The 19339-nt window shown below is 47.5% G+C and overlaps 1 protein-coding gene across 4 annotated transcripts in view; it reads right to left on the reverse strand.

The window, feature by feature from the left end:
* Positions 1 to 3006: 3006 nt before the first annotated feature.
* Positions 3007 to 19339, reverse strand: part of LOC138261056 (arf-GAP with Rho-GAP domain, ANK repeat and PH domain-containing protein 1-like) — a 214305-nt gene continuing 197972 nt past the window's right edge. For all 4 annotated transcript variants that reach the window (XM_069209692.1, XM_069209676.1, XM_069209685.1 and 1 more), the window contains 2 exons: positions 15397 to 15502; positions 3007 to 3240 (listed from right to left, as the gene is read on the reverse strand). In XM_069209692.1, coding sequence (XP_069065793.1) covers positions 3078 to 3240; positions 15397 to 15502 — 269 coding nt within the window. In that variant the 3' untranslated portion in view covers positions 3007 to 3077. The remainder of the gene's footprint in view (positions 3241 to 15396; positions 15503 to 19339) is intronic.

The following is a 19339-nucleotide window of genomic DNA, read 5'->3' on the forward strand; positions in this document are numbered from 1 at the left end:
GTGAAACCCCGAAACCGGTCCCAGGATGCTTGTTTCCAGTCCAGGGAAGACCTGGCCTAGCAATTCGGGCTGGACTGTTCCCATGGGGAACAGGGTCAAGACTGATTTGCATATGGCTGGGTCCAAACTGGAATGGCATGGGTAGCAAAAAAAACTATGGATTTAGGCCCAGATCTCTGTACTGGGGGTGAATGTTTGACAATGTTCAGCATTCCGTCCATCACTTGTTGTTTTTGCATTTGTTGCTCCTTGGAGTAAGGCTTACACTTTACAGGTTCATACTGTTCACCAATAAATAAATGAGAACACCACATTCCATACAGGGGAACCGTGAACTTACTTTGTTACTTGCTGTCTCTCCCGGGATTCTAGATGTAAAACTAATATTGGGTCCATGCTGTCGCATGCTCTCCCTTACAGAAAATATTCTTCCTAACTTGCCTAGATGAGCATATGTTCCCATACTTGCATTACAGGACTCTCAGTATCGCCGCACTATTGACATACATGTGGCCTCCTTGCAGTCTTACCAGTCTGTTGCTGTCATATGTGACTGCACTTGCAGTTTTACCGGCCTCTTAGTGTAAGATGTTGCTGTCGTTCCACTTTTATTGGTCTGGTTGTGCACGCGTATGATGTGCAAATGTCACTGTACCTCTAGGTTCACTGGTCTGTTGGTGAACTTGTATGATGTGGAGCTGTCACTGCACTTTCACCAGCCTGTTGGTATACAGTGGGTACAGTTTTACGTTTTTGCTGATTTTTACAAATGTATACAGACAGAAAACAATGTGTTTCCTGTCTGTATTTATTTTTAAAAGTGGAAAAAAAATGTTCTTCCAATGAGTGATTTTCCATGCTATCTGTTGTGAATTCCAAGACAACAAATGAGCAGATAGACAGCACGGGGGGTTAAAAAAAACAGTTTAAAACATATTTAAATAAAGGCATATGTTTAAATATATTTTGTAGTAAATTGCTAATATTTACCTTTAGATGTAGTGTTTTGCTATATTTGGTTTAAAAAAATTACTAAAATATGACCGGCATCAAAGTATTAGTGTACATCTACCAGTTAAATAAATATGGAAATATACCATTTTTGACTCCACTAATTTGCACACCACAAAAGAAAAAAAATGGATAAATACTAATAAGAGGGATAAAAAATACAGATGGAAATGTTAAAAAATAAATACCATAAAACCAGGAGCCCTAATGTCAACGTACTTTAATCGATCTGTTGCTACACATGTTTGATGCACAGAGGTCACCTAACTTCCTCTTTCAAAGATCTGTTAGTGCACATGTATGAGGTGAAGAAGACACTGTACTTTCACCGGTCTGTTAGTGTTCCCAAAAGATGTGCATGTGTCACTGTACTTCCTTTTCAACAGTTTGTTGGTCTACACAGACGTGCAAATGTTACTGTACCTTTACTTTAAATAGTAAGTTGGTGTACATGCATGATGTACAGATGTTCGTATATGTTCACTTTCGTATGTATTATCCCTCTTCCAGGTGTCCACACCCATTGATGCAGATGTACATGGCTATTGATGTGTATAATTTACAGCGCAACACCATTTGCTGTCACTTATGAGAACATACTTTCCAAACACAAAGTTAAGACCAGGGCACAAGACCTAAAAAAATTAAGGGGGGGGACTAACCGAGTTATACAGTATACAAGTGACATCATGGCGCGTGATATCACTGCACGTGACATTGCAAGTGGCATCACAGGAAGTGACATCACAGGAAGTGGCATTAAAACCCATAACCTCACAGCAAGTGACATGACATAAAGTGACAATCTGATCTTAAGACCTCAGACGTATGTTTAGCAGGTCTATAAAGAGTACATTTGAGCGAATTACCAGATTTAACAAAAGAGATCATGCTTTGAAGTTGTGCCAAAAATGCGACACAACCCTGACGCAATATGCGCCTCAATTTCAAGATTTTTTTTAAAAAATCTCTGCCACAAAGAAATTGACAGAAGCAAAACTGCGCAATAAATCTGTTCTGCTTAATTGGTTGCACAGACTGCATTTTAAAAATGAAGGCACCTCCTGCAGAAAGCTTTGTATGCCCTGTAAATCTCAGGGAATAATAATAAGGGCAAGATAACTCTGGTGGTTAACACATTACTGGAGAGATGTGTGTGGTGTCTAGTCCCAGTTTTGAATCCAAGTAGCATTGAGGGTTGATGTATTTCCTGCAAAGCACATCATGACAGATTTTTATTCTATGTAGATCGGTAAGTGGGCTACCGTTTAACATGGAGATCCTATTGTTACATGCAGTTCATAAATTATAATCCTTCTAATTTAGCACAGTGTGCTAAAAAGGACATGTGGCTCCTAAACCTTGTAACCCTCACTATCCTATGTAATACATCCCGAGCATAGATTCATACTTTTCTGATTTATTGTCAGTGTATAATGTGAACATTTGATGTAAAGTGCTCTGACACTGGGATAAATAGTACTATAAAACAAATAAAACAAAATAGTGATATCAAATGGCTATATGTGTAAATACAGGTTCAGACCAGCATATCTTACATTCTTACAGTGCATGCATATCTCCTGTATCCCGGGACTGACCAAAGTCAAGATCATGCCTCTCTTAAGTACCTGTGAAGTGACCACAAACTGTGTGTCTTTGTTTGCCCTCCATTGCAGCTAGGTGTGAGGATCCAGGCAGCTCCAGCGAGAGCAAATGGAGGCCTGATGGCCACGTAACGTCTACCTTTGTTTTGGCCCCCGTTCAAATGTAAAGTAAAAAAGCCCCCTCGCCTGCACATTGCTGCTCAGAGGGAAAGCAGACGTGTATTAGCTCCTGAATGCATTGCGGTGTTCAAACATTACACCGGAACGAGTTAGGCATATTACAGTGCGGCACAACTACTTGGCAGGGTGAACAGTGTCCACCTTGTGAAAATAGTAGGTGGACGCCGTGTAGCTGCGTGTTCCCCCGACTTGGATAAGACAATCAGAATCTCATAAAATGTACTTTATTTTATATATTATATACAGAAGGGAGTGCCATGCCATAGCCATGTCCATCCACTACTCTCGTCGCACACTGAAAATGGCCGGATGGTAGGTGATAAAGTCTTGCACCAGTTGTGTGCAGTCGTCCAAGTCCATCATGCTGTGAAACAGTGTGGGGGCAAACACCATGGAGAGGTTCTGTGCTGGCATGTTGTTCACTCCGGACTGAAGGTGGACGCTAGAAGAAAAAAAAGAGATCCATTAGCACTCCTTGAAGGCCAGAGTTCCAGTCCCTCAAAGCTGCACACTGAACAGCCAGGGAGACTGTGCAGCTTTACCTGGTGCTGAGCGGGAACAGGAAGTGGAGGAAGAAGGTATGGGCTTCGTCGCTGTCAGTGACGGCGCACGTGCTCTGACGTAGCTCGTTGGTTAGCACACAGGCTCTGTGGGCTGTGACCTGGCAGGAGGGTTCAAGGCTAGCATTATAACTTTTTGCTTTGCTCTTTTTTATGGCATTTTCTTGCTCCTAACTGTTGACACAGAAAGGGACAAGCAAATGTCACCTGTTTCTGGATTGTCAAAATCAGACTTCAAGGACAATCACCAAGCAATAAAATGTAAATCGAATAAAGCAGCGATAGATATGCATGAGGCTGGGGGCGTAGCTTGGTCAGTAAGATTTGGGGAGAGGGGTCTGTGAGCTTCAGATTTTGTATCAGTCATGCTGGCATATAGGCCCTCATTCCAACCCTGGCGGTCTCTGACCGCCAGGGCGGAGGGCAGCGGAAGCACCGCCAACAGGCTGACGGTGCTTCCAGGGCTATTCTGACCGCGGCGGTAAAGCCGCGGTCAGAAAAGGGGAACCGGCGGTTTCCTGCCGGCTTTCCCCTGGCCCAGGGAATCCTCCATGCCGCCATGGGGATTCCGACCCCCTTCCCGCCAGCCTGTTTCTGGCGGTTTTCACCGCCAGAACCAGGATGGCGGGAACGGGTGTCGTGGCATGGGCAGTGCAGGGGCCCCCTAACAGGGCCCCATACAGATTTTCACTGTCTGCTTTGCAGACAGTGAAAATCGCGACGGGTGCCACTGCACCCGTCGCACCCCTGCAACTCCGCCGGCTCCATTCGGAACCGGCTTCCTCGTTGCAGGGGCTTTCCCGCTGGGCCGGCGGGCGGCCTTTTGGCGGTCGCCCGCCAGCCCAGCGGGAAAGCCAGAATGGCCGCCGCGGTCTCCTGTTAAAATATATTATATGACATGAAGGGAGCATGTGAGGGACTAAACGGGCAGGGGAAAGGGAGAGGAATGCGAATTCGTAAGAGTACTAAGAGAGGGAAACACAACATTTTGGGAAATAACCAACATTTTGAGGACTTTTCAAAAAGAGATGAGACAGAGTGTGTGTTTTTGTCAGTGTGTGCATGCAAAAATCCCGGGTGAAATCCAAGAGGCACCTCACCATAACCGACTGAAAGCACATGCACCCAACGCTTCATGAAAAAATACAAATATTAGGGATGTGTAACACCCCCAACTCCCCCCCCCGAAGCTACACCTCTGCGTGAAGCACCGCTGGTCACACAAGTAGGGCTTGCGATTAATAGAGGACTGGGATATGCAAAAAGATTGAGTAAAACAACAGTGTCCATAAGGCACCATTGGTCTGAAAAGGCCTTGGAGGTTGGAAGGGAATGTTAAAGGTCTAGTAGTGTGACATTTTAGAAACTAGAAGTTGGCTGGGTTGAAGGATGTCGTACATTATCAAGAGGTAGGCATAAAGACGAAGAAATGGACACATCGTAGTAGGTACTGAAAAGAACATAGGGTTCAGCTTGAAAGTGGGATTTAGACTGGCAGGGAGAAATTGGCCTCAGGCAGCAGGTATTTCAGGAGGAATTTAAAGCTTTCAAAGAAGGGGGTGTTTTTTAAACTGGAGAGGGGGGCATTCCATGCTCTTGGGACATTGCCAGAAAAGGGTCTGCACAGAGTGGGTTGATGTTTTGAGCAGTGACGCCTTTCACTCCCGTCTGCCCATTCAACCAATCCGCGCTTCCATGCCCAGAGGTCCTTTATCACTTCTTTACTCCTTTTCTTTTTTCCTCTATTACCCTCCCTCCGTCCCCACCGTCTTTCTGTAGAGGCTTCTACTTTCCTTCTACATTGCTCATAGATGTCTGTCATCTACAGGAGTGTGACTAGAAACTGAGATGAGCTTGGTTGTTTTTTGTCTCTCACTCTTTATTGAGGATTACTAACTCAAGTCTCCTAAGTTGATTAACCAGGATACAGGTTAAGTGATCTTAGGGTGGAAACCCCATCAGTGGACTCCTCTCTACTAATCAGTACCATATACTAGTGATTGCTACTGGAAAAGTAGATCATACATGTAGGAAAATGCCACTGTTGGCATGGTTACCCCCTAACATTTTGCCTTTTGTTGATGCTAGTTATGATTGGAAGTGTGCTGGGACCCTGCTAACCAGGCCCCAGCACCAGTGTTCTTTCCCTAAAACTGTACCTTTGTCTCCACAATTGGCACAACCCTGGCACACAGATAAGTCCCTTGTAAATGGTACCCCTGGTACCAAGGGCTCTGTGGCCAGGGAAGGTCTCCAAGGGCTGCAACATGTATTATGCCACCCTAGGGGCCCCTTGCTCAGCACATGCACACGGCCTCACAGCTTGTGTGTGCCGGTGGGGAGAAAAAGACTAAGTCGACATGGCACTCCCCTCAGAGTGCCATGCCTACAACCCACTGCCTGTGGCATAGGTAACTCACCTCTCTAGCAGGCCTTACAGCCCTAAGGCAGGGTGCACTATACCACAGGTGAGGGCATAGTTGCATGAGCACTATGCCCCTACAGTGTCTAAGCCAATCCTTAGACATTGTAAGTGCAGGGCAGCCATAAAGAGTATATGGTCTAGGAGTTTGTCAAACACGATCTCCAAAGTTCCATAATGGCTACACTGAATACTTTGAAGTTTGTTATCAAACTTTTCAGCACAATAAATCCACACTGATGCAAGTGTGGGATTTATTGGGAAATGCACACAGAGGGCATCTTAGAGATGCCCCCTGTATACCAGTCTGACTACTAGTGCTAGGCTGGCCAGTTTCTGCCAGCCTGCCACATCCAGACGGGTTTCTGGCCACATGGGGTGAGTGCCAATGTGCACTCTGTGGCCAGGAACAAAGCCTGTACTGGGTGGAGGTGCTTCTCACCTCCCCCTGCAGGAACTGTAACACCTGGTGGTGAGCCTCAAAGGCCCAAGCCTGGTGTTACAGCTAGTGGAGATGTCCGCCCCAGACACAGCCCCCACTTTTGGTGACCAGTCCGGAGGAGATAATGAGAAAAACAAGGAGGAGTCACCCTCCAGCCAGGACAGCACCTAAGGTGCCCTGAGCTGAGGTGACCCCTGCCTTAGGAAATCACCTATCTTGCTTTGGAGGATTCCCCCCAATAGGATTAGGGATGTGCCCCCCACCCCACAGGGAGGAGGCACAAAGAGGGTGTAGCCACCCTCAAGGACAGTAGCCATTGACTACTGCCCCCAGACCTAAACACACCCCTAAATTGAGTATTTAGGGGCGACCCTGAACCCAGGTAACCAGCTTCCTGACAACCTGCAACAACAAAAGGACTGCTGACCTGAAAGCCCTGCAGAGACGACGGAGATGACAACTGACTTGGCCCCAGCCCTACCGGCCTGTCTCCAGACTCAAAGAACCTGCACAGCGATGCATCCAGCGGGACCAGCGACCTCAGAGTACTGCCCTGAAACCAAAGGACGAAGAAACTCCTGTGGACAGCGGCTCTGTCCAAGAAACCAAGAAGAAACCATATTTAAAGGGACTCCAGCCTCACTCCAGAAGCGTGAGTCCCCAACACTCTGCAATCTACGCCACGACTGGACACCCTGAGACGACCTCCCTGCACCCCCACAGTGACGCCTGCAGAGAGAATACAGAGGCTTCCCATGACTGCGACTACCTGGTAACAAAGAACCCGACGCCTGGAAGAAGCACTGCACCCGCAGCCCCCAGGCCTGGGAGAAACCAACTACCGGTGCAGGAGTGACTAGCAGGTGGTCCTCATCCTTGCCCAGTCTGTGGCTGGCCCTAGAAGCCCCCCTGTGCCCTGCCTGCATCGCCAGAGTGACCTCCGGGTCTTTCCATTGATTTCAACCTAAAACCCAACACCTATTTCACACACTGCACCCGGCCGCCCCTGTGCCGCTGAAGGTGTATTTTGTGTGCCTGTTTGTGACTCCCACAGTGCTTTACAAAACCCCTCTGGGCTGTTCCTCCAGGATGCAGGTACTTACCTGCTAGCTGACTGGAACAGGAGCACCCCTAGTCTCTCTAGGCGCCTATGTTATTTGGGCCCTACTTTGACCTCTGCACCTGACTGGCCCTGTGTTGCTGGTGCTGGGTGTTTGGGGTTGACTTGAACCCCCAACGGGGGGCTGCCTATGCCCAGGAGACTGAACTTGTAACTGCTTTACTTACCTGCTAAACTAACTTGTACTTACCTCCCCCAGGAACTGTTGATTTTTGCACTGTGTCCACTTTAAAAAATCCTTTATGCCATTTTTGACTAAATTGTGTACATTACTGTTTTAATTCAAAGTTCCATATTTGCCTATGCCAAGTACCTCACAATTTATTTATTTACTTGAATTCTGAATCCTGTGGTTCTAAAATAAATTAAGAAAATAATATTTTTCTAAATAAAAACCTATTGGGCTGGAGTTAAGTCTTTGAGTGTGTGTTCCTCATTTATTGCCTGCGTGTGTACAACAAATGCTTAACACTACCCTCTGATAAGCCTACTGCTCGAACACACTACCACAAATAGAGCATTAGTATTATCTAATTTTGCCACTATCAACCTCTAAGGGGAACCCTTGGACTCTGTGCACACTCTGAGATAGTATATACAGAGCCAACTTCCTACAATACGCTTCTTTCTTTTTCCAGTGCACACTTCCTCTCCCCTAGCCCCTTACCTGGTCCTCCATCACTGCTGCTCTTTCCCCCACGCTCTACACTAGTTCCACCCACCACCCCCTGCGTTCCGTCCACTAAGCCTACTTAGTGGCAGTGTGGAAGTGACACTGGCGTGCCAAAGGCAAGCCCATCTGCACCCTCTGTGCCTGGACTATGCCCAGTGCCACAGACCTTGGACCACAGACCCCACACGATATTCTGCAGAGCTCCCCTGAACCTCGGGCGCACATCCACACACTACGGTCATGCCACACAGAAAGGGCCTTTCACCTGCACCCGCTGCCACTTCATCTGCAACACAAAGCTCATCCTGCCTACACCACCGGCCAACAGAGCACTTTCTGCAACCACAAATAGACTTTGCCCAAGACAAGCACCCACCATCAAACGCACAAACCAAGACAAACTTTCATCCATGCTGCTTAACATTCTCTCTGTCAGCAAACACGCCATGGAAATCTGGGACCTCCTACACAGCAACACCCCGGAAACATGGCTGACCCTGTAAGCGGCACCCAACATAGCCAAAGCCATTCCAGCAAGATACAGACTTCCACATCAAGACTGCCAATGCAGGCCAGGCGGAGGAATCACAAGAATATACAAAGAGTTCTTCAACTTCACTACAACCATAAAAGCTGCAACCCACAACATGGGGCACCTGAACTTCAAGCTACAGATGTCAGCAACATACACCCTAAGTGAAACCCTCATATACTGACCACCGGGACCCAGAGTCGCCTTCACAGACAACACTGCTAACCTCATCACCCTTTTCCCCATTGACTCCAGCAACTACATCCTGCCCGGTAACTTCGGCTTCCATCCCAGAGATAAAAATTACCCAACACCACCAGACTCCTTGAGAACCTGGGACTGACAACAAGTAATGGAACCCACAGACTCTGCTGGGCTTTCGACCCTGTTTTCACCACCTTCAACAATATTCAAATCATAACAACCAGTCCGCTCACCTGGACCGACCACACCATCATCCTGTTCCTAATCAGCATACCCCACCCAACGAAACCCATCACCACAAACATGGCCATACAAAGCTGGAGCAGCATCCAGGACTCCAACTGGACAGATACCTTGCATCTCAATCAACCTACCTCCACCAACAACCTCAACACTGATGTCAAACTCCTAGACGATTGGATCATAAAATGTGCAGACTCCCACGCACCTCAGAAACTCAACACACAGAGAAGAACACAGAAGCAGGCCAGCCGGTACACTGAGGAACTCTGCGCATCAAAACATCACTGCAAAAAACTGGAAAGAAAGTGGAGAACAAACCACCTAGAAACCGACAAAGTAACATATAAAAATGTCCTGAGACGCTACCACCAGCAATTCAAAGAGATGAAAAAGAAAGCTCTAGCAGAGCGCATAGACAACTGCTGCAACAGAGGAAAATAATTCTTTGCCATCGTCAGGGACTTCACCTCACCAGCAGCCACCATCAACTGCATCAACCCATTGCAGGAACTATTTGACAGCCTCTAAGAACTCTTCAAGCACAAAATCAAAGCCATATACAACTTTGATCTTCAACCAAACCCCTAAACCCTCACCTCTAGTCTACCCACAAACACCAAAGGAACTACCATGACAGCCTAGGAAACTCTCCCCACAGAAGAAATAGCCAACATCATGAGAACCATCCTCTAGGGGCACCTTAAAACCCCTACCCCCAACACATCCACAACATATGAGTCAATCTCATCAGCGAAGTCCTCACCCGAGAGACCTGGAAACACAAGATGGTCAATGCACCGCTAAAGACACCCTCTGTGGACTCCATGCAGCTAGCAAACTACCACCCAATCTCCCTTCTACCATACCCAGCCAAAGTGATGGAAAAAGACACAAACAAGCAAATCTATCATCTGAACACACACCAGCTCCTGGACAACACGCAATCAGGTTTTCAAGCAAATCAAAGTACCAAGACTACCTGCATTGCAGCAACCAGTGACATCAGGATGATCACAGACCATGGAGACACAGTAGCCCTTATACTACTCGACCTCTCCGCGGCTTTCAACATGGTCTCCCATGCCACCTTGATTGGAAGGCTGCATGGTAAGCGACTACCCCCTAAATTCTTTACATTACTTAACTCCACCCACACTTCCTACTTGTGGAATAGAGGTCCCCCCAGGGTAGCCTGCAATTAATGTGTGCCATAACTATATGAGGGTGGACTTGCCATTCCCGACATGCAATCGTATTATTGGGTAGCCCATTTACTTCTGATAAATGACTGGCTATTTAGGAACCAGAGCAATTCGACTTTTCGGCTTGAGTTGAGCACACTGGAGGTTCGGGGGGGTCATTGCCCATCTATACAGTGAGGGCCCTGCCACATCCCTAACCTTTCCCACCAAGATCACACTAATAAACTGGAAAAGGGCCTTACGATCAGTAGGGTGGTAACAAAAGTTGACCAGAACCCCCTATGGCCGTTTCCTGGATCCCTGAAGTCAACAGACTGGAGGGCTTTCAACAATGGGACACCTGGCTCATCCATACACATGATGTGGGAATGCCCCATTATCCAGACATGCTGAACACAAATCAATAAGCGCCTTGGAGAGATAGTAGGTATTACAGTGGATAAAATACCAAAAAGCGTTCTGTTGGGAATTCAAGTGGAATTAAATGGAAATAAGTGAGATAAGATGCTGATTGCTTTGGCCCACCTTGTGGGTAAACAAGACGTGGCTGGTCATTGGAGATTCCAGGCAACCTCCACCCATCTCACACTATATTCGAGGAACGGACCACTATACAGCAGCAGAGAAAGCAATAAAAAAAAATAGAGTCTGTGATAAGAAATACTTCAAGATCTGGGGTGAATGGTGGAATTACTATCAAGTGACCTAAACTGTCCCAAGAACGTTAAGTCACCCCTCTGCATGGACGAAATCCATGAGCTAAATACCGGGACACACTGGCACCTGTCAAACTGGGATATATTACATACTAAAGTTCATAATGTTTGTGATCCTGTGAAGACATTGGGCTTTCTTACACTTAGGGGGTTATTCTAACTTTGGAGGAGGTGTTAATCCGTCCCAAAAGTGACGGAAAAGTGACGGATTTACCACGAGCCGTATTACGACTCCATTATATCCTATGGAACTCGTAATACGGCTGGTGGTATATCCGTCACTTTACCGTCACTTTTGGGACGGATTAACACTCCTCCAAAGTTAGAATAACCCCCTTAATGTAGGTTATTGTTTGAGTGTTGTTTTGGAAACTGGTAATAAAAAAGAATTAAAAAAGACTGCAAGAATCAGGCATACAAGGACCAGCCCTCAACTGGATTTGCTAATTCCTCACAGGAAGACCACAAAGAGTCAACCTACCACCCTACATATCAAAGGCAAAGAATTTCATGTGGAGTCCCCCAGGATTTCCCCTTAGCCCTACTCTATTCAACATTTACACAACCTCACTAGATCCTACAACATGAACATACTCTCATACACAGACGACACCCAACTGATACTCTTCCTGTCAGACAAGATCACCACTACTAAAAACAACTTCTCAAGCTGCATGACCACAATAGCCACATGGATGAAAACCAACTGCCTCAAACTGAACACGGACAAAACTGAAGTAGTGATCTTCGGAAGAAAAACCTCTGTCTGGGACTCTTCCTATTGGCCTACGAACCTCAGACCCCCCTCCCCCACCACCCACACTGGAAATCTCAGAATCACCCTGGATGACAAGGCCGACATGGCAGCCCAAGTCAACACAGTGACCCCCACCTGTTTTCACATCCTTAGAAAGCTATGTGAAATCTTCAAATGGCTTCCATAGAATACCAGGAAAATAGTCACACAAGCCATGATCACTAGTAGACTTGTTTAACACAACACATTCTATGCAGGACTCACCAAAAAAACACCTGAACTGGCTCCAATAATCTAAAACGCTGTGGCAAGGCTCATGCTCAACCTACCTCATCGCATCCACATCACCCCACTCCTCAGAGAACTACACTGGATCCCAATCTACAAACGCATCCAATTCATACTGCTCACATACGCGTACAAAGCACTACACAACACCAGCCCTGCATATCTTAACAGCTGCATATATTTTTACACACCTACTAGGCAACTTAGCGCGTCAGGACTCTCACAGACTTCTCATATCTACAACCCCCCCTTCACCACATCAGAGCCTCTTCATCACTTTTGGAGTTTTGCAGGATGCTGAAGACCTGGTTCTTCGACTAACCTCACCAGAAGACAGCTGCCCGCCACCTGCAAAGTGCCTTGTTACTCTCACAGCTGATTAGAGCGCTATCCAAATACACATAACATATAATGATGTTGGCTCTTCTGTAAGCTTTGGGATTCACAGGTTAAAATGAGCGTTGTCCAAGGGTTCTCATAAGGTATTAAAAGCTGCTACCCGGCATTCACGAAACTCATCTGACGCTCCCAAAGAGCACTGTGATGATGCAGCTCATTCTGTGTCTTCAGAAGTTTGGCAAAGTCAGTTCAATGTTCAGTGATCTCCACTGACATTAGCTGCCCAATCGCACCACATTCGAGACCTACGGCATCACCTACAAGGCAGTTAAAGAGGTCACCCCATCATATCTGCCATAAAAGATTAAGAGAGCAAGCAGGCGACATAAGACATGCATCATCAGCATTACCAGACTGGAGACCATGAAATGCATCGAAGAGAAGATAGCTAGACATCTCCAGATATCAAGTCCTCCCCTGTTAAACCTGAAATGCGCTAAAAACCACTCACTTTACATTTTAGGAAATAGCTCAGTACCTTACTCTACAAACATCGTCTTATACTTTATTTATCTCTTGGTTACCGCACTATTTAACATTTCTCCCATGAACTGTTCCGTCCCGATCCTTGCTACTCCACCCTTTGTTGTCTTGCACCATCAAGTTTTCCCCTTGTGCCTGCTTACCACATCTTCCTTGCCCTTGCATATCTACATTTTACTCTCCCCCAGGACCATACAGGGCTCTGTTGCTTTGTAGCTAGGTTCATGCCACCCAGATCTAGAGATATCCATACATATATTCTGATCAATAGAGACAGGGCCCCTTCGCTGAGTGAAGGACCCGACTGGAATCTTGTCCACCGACTACCCAAGAGCTGTGATCGAGATCAATAACCAGCAGGGTAAGTCACTGCAACACTTTTTTACATTAGGTCTCTATTCCAGATTATACAGGTTGCATGAATAGTTATTTCCTGGGGCTTACTCTTTGCTATGCGAGAAGACACATTGATCTTTGAACAGTGATAGAGTCCAATTAAGTAGATGGACCAAGGAAGGAGCATGACATCCCCACACACCATCAGTGACTGCCGCGGCTCCACTTAAGAAGAGAAAGAGTGAAGGAATCTTATCCAGCCGTGCGGCCCCAGTGAGGTCACAAAACATAACTACTGGGGGAGTTGTAAAGACAAGTTCAAGTGTAATGTCATGATTGGAAAACTAATGTATAACTATGAATAACCACTTAGAAAGCTAGAAGATTTACCCCATCTGTAAAAGCAATCCTTTAAACTAGAACTTGCTTTCCCATAAAAAAACAAGGTGCTAGTGTCATCTTTACTTTGAAACAATAACTCAAAAGCAAGTTCTTGAAAGATCTACTCCACAAAGCAGGGCAGAGTAATCTATCTATGGACATCAGCAAGAAGTCTCCAGCAAAGTCTTTCATAAACCAGAGATCACCAGTTTTCCTATCCACAAGGATAGCTTGTTTAAAGCGTTGGTATCCTTTCATAGGCTGTAGTCTGGCATCTTTTATGACCCAGCAGTCACAACATCAAGGTATACTCTGATTGGCAGCGGGAGCCAATGGAACGTTGAAGCCACAACACTGGGGTGGCCTTTAGGAAATCTGACACCGGTCTGATTGTTCTATACACGGGAGTCATCTATGATGGATGCAAGAGTCCTTCATGTACTGTGAGATCTCCTCTTTTGTAGCACCCCTCAGAAGCAGCAGGGAATATTAGCGGTCAGCTCTTCACCAGACATGTGTCAGGCAGGTATATCAAGGTATGTGTCACAATGCAGGGAGCCCGAGGTACTTCAAGGACCTCATTTCTGCTGTGAATATGAAGACTCGCTCTAGGACCTGAAAAAAGCAGTGGAAGGTCATCTATTCCAACTTAACCATGAACAGGTACTGCCCTTGCATGCTGTTGTAAATATGTATGTTTCATACATCTGTGTTCATTCAGAAGGAGAAATGTCAGTTCTGTGCTTGTAAGTCTGTCCTTGCCAGTGTTAATACACTCAACTGGTGCAATCAATCAACTCACCAGCTGTGGGTACTTGGATTTTGCGTTAACTATCTCACCATCACTGTTCTGTTTGCTGTCAGCGTGGTTCTTGTGAACAATTTCTGATGGAAATGTTCCCTTCGCTTAACAAAAAGAATAGATCATTACCTAAGATGCCGAATGTGATGCTCTGAAAAAAAGAGCCACGTATTTGGGTAAACAAGCAAATCCTTATCTTCCTGGTGACTAGCACCCCAGTCTACCACTCAGCCAAAGTTCAACTGAAACTTCCAAAACTCCATGTTTATCGCCTCACGACTGAGTTGTGTGTTGAGCTCCCTAAAACACATTTGCTTCCTCAGTCCACTGCCTTCTACAGATGATGAAAACTACTGTTTACCGCACTTAAGAGAGAACTCAGATGTTTTAGAATTATTGTTTACCCTGCTCAGAGTGATTTCTAGCACTGAACATGCGTGGTATCATAGTTCCTCATGTCCTTGAACTTCTGGTAGGACTACTCAGACTGCATACCACAACAAAGCTTTCCTGCATTAGATCCATACTGTTCAGTGAAATACAGCCTATGGTATTCTGTGAGCACTAAGGGCTTCTCAACATTCCAAAGCAGAAACTGTGTAGTCTTCTAACCACTAAACCATGTTACCTACAGATATCCTCGCCTTGATTTGGGCATGGTCCTGATCTTCATGAAACTCTTGCAGACCCTATGCCCATGGTATGGCATCTACCCTAGTGCAGCAAAGAATCCTAGCCAGAAAGGAGGCCCCTATAGCTGGATAAAAAAAAACTGTGCCAGACACTGCAATTTAACCAAACTGCAATCTAGTCAAAAAAATGTCATGTATTCAAGTACTGCACTCTAGCAGTCAACATACCCCAGGCAGGTGTTGTATTGGAGCTTGACAGATCACCATATGGAGATGCTGCGCCCTAGCCTGACATGATGTCTAAGCTGGATCCAAGACTCAGTAGACATCTTCAAGCAGGATGACCCACCCACGGTAAGCTGAAGAACAGAACAACCCGTATGTGCCGGACTCGCTACATACTCACGCGTGCAAATGTGCAAAAACGGCCTTCAATAGCAGCTTGTTCTGAATTGGGATGGAATCCAGGAGTGTGCTGTAAACTGTTATTCTATCCGTCTCCTCCACCACTTCTGAAAAAAGAACAAGAAGGAGCGGGTGAGCAAATTCATAGAAATGTCATCCATCCAAGAGTAAACAGCATGGATCTAGCACAGGCATTTGAGTAAGCTCCTTCTCGTGTAAGGGGAGACGGTAGTGTTCTTATGGGGCCTAATAATAAAATCAATGTCTAATATTTTGGGCTAGCAGCATGACCATCTGGCCACATGCATTATCTGACCTCCAGGATGGCACTGTTTTCTAGCCTTCACTCCAGTAGCCAATATTGGTGACCACGCTTTCAACTCCATGCTTCCCCGTCGACATGTAAATATTTTTTTGTTTTACCTATTCAGCAACAACTGAAAAATGCAATGACATTATGACTATTTCCTCTGAACAGATACATTGTTAGTGTAACTATTTAAGCGAGCATCTGCAGAAAGCATCAGCAAAAGTATTGCACAAGAAATGCTGTACTTAGGGAACATTACTCTGTACAAAAGCAACTGTTATGATGGGAACATGTGGATGAGGGTTTTGGGTGGGTGGGTGATGGATGGTTAACATAATGGTCCTTGTGTTGAACTTTTTTACCTTGTTCAGTGAAAAGTGTGTAGGAGAAGTGGCACCAAAAGGCAGGTGCAATAGTCCAGTCAAGGATATTACTGCCTTGGCAGTGTAGAAGGGAAAGTATAAGTGAATTGTCCTAATTTTCCTAATATTAAATTGTTGAAATCTGGGTGCTGTGGATGTACTAGATATGAAAGTTTCCATACTCAAGAAAGGGTTGAAATGTACACCATGGATTCTGGATCAGGTCATAGGAGGTAAGATATCGGGTGGAGTGGATAGGGGTGGAAGGTAGACCAGTGTTGAAGAGGTGGGAAAGTAGATGAAGTCTCCCTTAGACAAGGTCAGCTTAAGAAATCTGATATCCACCTATTGACACACAACTGTGCGGCAGTTCAAGATGTTTGTAGGCAGGGGGTTGGGGGCTGTTAGATATATCTCTAGGTGGTGGGGTTGAATGTGCAAAAACAGAGGAAGCTTGGGGTGTTGTCAATGTAGAGGTGATATGAAAAAACATGGAAAACAAAGACCAGGCCAAATGTCAAAGTAAGCAGCATGCCACATGGTTAGATAGAGTCTACTAGTGGCATTTTATATATAGCCTCTTTTTTATGAGATCTGTGTGATGTGATCTTCCACTCTGGGACATGGAGGAGAGGAAATAGTTATTATTATCGTATGAAGTAATATTCTAGTGCCCTCATTACAAGTAGCCAGATTCCCTATGCAATAATTATTGCACATGATATAACCACACACCGAGATGTTCAGAATTTATTGTGTGCAATAACTATTGCAAGTTTGCCTGCAGAAAGATGTTTAACGTGCAAAGTTTGGTGCTTACTACAAGGTAAGCAGTATCAACCATGTAAGCAATTTTTTTATACTGTGTTTCCCTTGCCTGCCCTTCACAAGCCCAACTGGTCTGGATCAATGAGGTAAGGGGCATCCGAACAGCCTGTTCCCCAGGACCTAGACTAAAGGGCTTTTGGTCTAATTCTAACAGTGCAAATGGTCTGTACAATATACTGTCCTCACTATCTTTGACTGGTACTGGGATCAGAGATGGTTTAATTCCTGCATTGATGAAGGGACCACTCCTTTGGGGCCTGGTGCTTTATTAATTTGTAGTTCCCAAATGGCCAAAAGCACTTCTTGAGGCTCAGTCTGTTCTGCCACTCTGGGGCTACAGTTGGTGTCATCAGTTTCCTCAAGAAGTCCTGTCATGTCATGTCATGTAATTGTCATGACGAAGAGAAAGATAAAAAAAAGGAGGAAGAAGGTCATTTAGAGAAGAAAAGTGATGATTCGGGTTATCAAAGTGAATAGATATGAGGAATGGAAAGTTAGGTCTCTGTAACGGATTTGAGTTTGGAGACATCAACGCCGTGACGTGTTATAAAATGTATAAAAGTGGAGGGCGTGGCTACGGGCGTCAAGATGGCGGTCGCACTCTGAGAGTGCTCTGGACCCCTCCGTCATCCGCCCAAACCTACTGCCACACCCGATCCTGCTTTTCGTGCCAGCCGGGTCTCGAAGGGTGCCTCGGTGCCCCCCGATTCCGGGGGACCAAAGTCCGAAGCTCTGGGGTGCCCGGGCGCTGTTGTGAGGTGGCACCATCCCAAGGACCGGATCGCGCCCGAGGCGGGAGCCGCCCCACGCCCGGAGCCGTGGTGCAGGCTCCCGAGCAAACCGTGCTGGCGGAGACCTGCCGAGACCGCCGGGGCCGCGCCCGGAAGTATCGCGCCCATCCAACGCACCTGAGGAGGTACGCGGCGAGTGGCCGTCTGAGGGACCAGTGAGGCCGGGCCCGGGTGGCTCCGGGGCCGGCGGGTTCCGGGGGTGATCGGGGACCCCGGGATCCAGTAAACCAGGGGAGCCAGTTGCCTGTGCGCCGTCAGGAGGCGGCGCTATCCAAAAAAAGAAAGAGGCGTGGAGGGCCGCGCTTTGGAGATCCGCACCCTCCGGAGCCTCTGAGAGACCGCGCTGCACGCCACGGCTCGGCGGGCGAGCGGGCCTGGTTTGGGGGCCCTGGAGTCTGCCGGCTCGAACGTTGACCGCGGGCCAGAGGCGGCCCCTTCTGGGGACCGTCTACCTGCTCTATGCCCGGACTGCGGGGCGCTTGGGCTGCGCTCGCTCCGACACAGCGAGCGGAAGCAGAGAGGTGAGGAGGTGAGGAGGTGAGGAGGTGAGGAGGAGGAGCAGCAGCACGGGCCCCCGGCCTCGCGTGGATCCTCGCCCTGAGGTCCTGGACCTGGCGACTGGAGGAGACCTCAGCCCACCGGCAGGCGACACCTGGATCACAGAACAGCATTGTGGGGAGCGCGGAGGGAGCCAGAGGACCCCCCTACCCAGGGACCGCAGCGACATGGGCCCGGGCCTTTGGGAGAGGAGAGACCTAGAGCGACCTGGGGTCCCCAACAACCCACGACCGGAGGGGTGGCGAATGCCCTGGGCTTGCCCTGAGGCGGCGCCCCAGAATGACACGGGGATAACAATAAAGACGCCCGGCGGGGGATCGCCGCCCTGGGGGAACCCGACAGCTGAGCACCTCCTTGGCTTTTGGCCTGATGAGGCGGGGGGCCCTCCCTCTGCTGGTCTGATCCTGGGACCCACCGCGACCGGGGAAAGGCGACCCCATCTCCCCTACAGAATTACTGAAAGACCTTGTGCCCCCGCTCGTGGGTGTTGCCCACCCCCGAGCGCCCTTCTGGCTGGACCCCCCTACGGGGTGAACGGTTTGACTTGGAACCACCCGGGGAAAAGAGACACAGGACCCCTGTCACGACTAAGCCTTGTCCCCACTGGAAGGTAACTGCGCTTGCTCAACCCCTCGGACAACATGGGCAAAGACAGAGCCTCCAGACAGGCGCAGCCGTCCCAGCAGATGATTGATCAATTTACCATACCAACGGTCCCTCGAACCGGAGGTGACGCTCCACCTACTGACCAGGCCGCAGACGGGGTCAGTGCTATCCTTCTTGCAATCCAAACCTCACAACGGGCAGTGGAAACCAAGATCGGAGAGGTGAGAGAAGAGATGGGCCTCGTGAGACAAGACCTTAGAAATGCAGTGGGCCAAATTACTGAGGTGGAGAACCGCGTCTCGCGGACAGAAGATGACCTGGCCGACCTTAGAACCAAGGTGGCCCAACTACAAACCCGGACTGGCGAACTTCATCGCAGGCCTGAAGATGCTGAGAACCGCTCCAGGCGCAATAACCTGCGCTTCGTTGGCTTCCCGGAAGGAGCTGAAGATGGCAAAGCTACCGAAATTCTGGAGAATTGGATCAAGT

This window comes from Pleurodeles waltl, chromosome 2_1 (genome assembly GCF_031143425.1).
Source record: "Pleurodeles waltl isolate 20211129_DDA chromosome 2_1, aPleWal1.hap1.20221129, whole genome shotgun sequence".
Lineage (NCBI taxonomy): Eukaryota > Metazoa > Chordata > Amphibia > Caudata > Salamandridae > Pleurodeles > Pleurodeles waltl.